This window comes from Dinoponera quadriceps, unplaced genomic scaffold (genome assembly GCF_001313825.1).
Source record: "Dinoponera quadriceps isolate SergipeBrazil2010 unplaced genomic scaffold, ASM131382v1 scaffold1206, whole genome shotgun sequence".
Taxonomy (NCBI): Eukaryota; Metazoa; Arthropoda; class Insecta; order Hymenoptera; family Formicidae; genus Dinoponera; species Dinoponera quadriceps.
Window position 1 is genome coordinate 1 of NW_014555277.1, and position 2483 is coordinate 2483.

At 34.6% G+C, this 2483-nt stretch overlaps 1 protein-coding gene across 1 annotated transcript; it reads left to right on the top strand.

The window, feature by feature from the left end:
• Positions 1-332: 332 nt before the first annotated feature.
• On the top strand, positions 333-847 carry LOC106743765 (histone-lysine N-methyltransferase SETMAR-like; the record flags this gene model as incomplete). The annotated part of the gene is made up of 1 exon (XM_014617959.1): positions 333-847. A coding segment is annotated over one exon (515 nt), but the record flags the coding sequence as incomplete, so codon positions are not given.
• Positions 848-2483: the final 1636 nt, after the last annotated feature.

The following is a 2483-nucleotide window of genomic DNA, read 5'->3' on the forward strand; positions in this document are numbered from 1 at the left end:
TGCGCAAGCGCGTTGTGCGATAGCCCTGTGGAAAAGAGATTGCTGAAACAGTAAACGTACTCCTATTAAAAAACCGAACGAATTTATTTGCCTACCCAATATTAAACAAGCGTTTTTGGTTAGTCTGTGTTTAACTGCGATTGGGAGAGGTTCATTACAACGTGCGCTCGATATTTTTATTTATAAATTTTAAAGATATTCTTCTTACTCATTTTGTAAAATTTTTTCATGTTTGTTCTCCACTTTATTTTATATTTCTCCCAAACCACATGAAAGCAGAACGCGATTTACATCTACTTTTTTGTATGTGTATAATTTGAATTATTGTGCAGCTCAAGCTTCGAGAAACATTAATCAAGCTTTTGGAGATGAATCCATCAATAAAAAAAATGCTCGATATTGGTTCCAAAAATTTCGTTCTGGCAATTTGAACATCGTCAATGAGCCTCGTGGAAGACCACCGATCCATATTGATAACGAGGAATTAAAGACGACTGTGGAATCCGATCCAGACATAACTATTCGTAAACTTGGGACTAAGCTAGTAACTAGCCGTATGGCTGTGTTGAAACATCTTCGTGCAATAAACAAAGTAAAAAAATTGGACTTATATGTACCGTACAAACTGACGGAACTGCAGATTGTCGACCGCAAGAGTAAGTGCGCATCTTTGTTGATTCGCAATACACGATTGCCGTTTGTACACCAAATCATCACTTGTGATGAAAAGTGGATTTTGTACGACAATCGAAAACGATCAAGCAAATGGGTAGATAAGAATACACCGCCAGGACATACCCCTAAGCCGAAATTCCATCAAAAGAAGATTATGGTTACCATATGGTAGAATGCCAAAAAGTGATCCATTATTCCTTCCTACAACCAGGGAAAACCATAACAGCGAAGTCCTATTGCCGTGAAATTGATCATTATGCATGAGAAACTTGTGAAAGAACAACCAGCATTGCTCAATCGGCACGGCATAATATTACTGCAAGATAACGCAAGACCACATAAAGCTTCACTCACTGTTGACAAGTTAAATTCTCTAAAATATGAACTTTTACCACATCCTCCATATTCACCAGACATCTCACAAGACCGATTATTGCCTTTATCGTAATTATGAATTATTTTTAAGAAAAAAAAATACAATAACAAAAAACGATATTATAAAAGACTGAATTGTTTATTAACTCTAAAAATGAAGATTTTTTTTAAAAAAGGCATTTATGACTTGCCCGTTGGCAGAAAGTCGTAGTTGCCAATGGAAATTATTTCGATTAAAAATAATAAATAATGTGAAAAATAGCTTTTTTTGATTTTTATTTCTATTCAACGCCCGTTTAGTACTTTCCAACCTAATAATTTTTCGGAACCATTTATCAGGGCATTTTGAAGACAGTCTGTTGGATATTTATCAAAGATCTTGGCTACATTAAGATAGTGATCCTGCATATTTCGTTTAAGATATCATGAGATTTTCAGATGCGGAATTACCAAATCGTTGAGTAATCCGACAAAGACTAGTTATGTAGCATCTGAGACCACCAGAACTTAATCCTTTCGATTATTATTTATGGATAATCCTGAAAATGTTATATTCCAAAACAAACCAAACACAAAATTAAAGGGAAGTCTTGCTAGTGCACGGTGCGATAACACACATCCATACACATCGACTGGTGCTTAGAATGTTTCTGCTGAATTAGAATATTTGATATTAAATTAGCCAATGAAGGTTATAGAATCGCGCACGGATTAGACATGATGAATAAAATCAACTCTACCTGTTAAGCGATAACTCCACAAACAATCACATCAGTTATACAATTTTAGACTTAACTTGAGTTCAGAAATTAACGATGAACACTTTAATCATTTGATGCAGACAAAGCAGCGTAATGGTAAGGGTTAGGTAAAATAGTTCATAATCCAACGTCATCGGCTACATTATATCTTGTTTTGCCTCCATTGGCCGGATCTCGGCTTATCTTGCCTTCATTGGTCGAAAAGCGGTTCAATATAAGAATAAGAAATTTGAGCGCTATTTTGCATCTGTTGCAGGAGGTTAAGCAAAAAATTACCTGGGACAAAATTTCCTTACGTTCTTATATAGAACACGAATCTACAATGAATCTACAATCTACAGGCATTTCTACAGAATAAAATCAACCTGAGCCATATGGATCCAAAGTAGGCCTCGGAACCAAAATCAAAATAGCTCATCTAATGGCCTTCTTTAAAGCGTAAAATTTTATATGAAATTTTTCCTTAAAATTCATTGTTTTCGAGATATTTTAATGTATAAATTAAAATGGGACACCTCTATAATATAAGGTCTAATAAAAAGTAATCCATTATTTTTGTACAAAATTGGAGGCTTTATTTAACATAGTTACAATGATCCGATTAAGGTCAAATATGCACCGTTTTGTTCGATAACTTGTTGCCATTTCGAAGGTAATTTCATTATGCCTCTC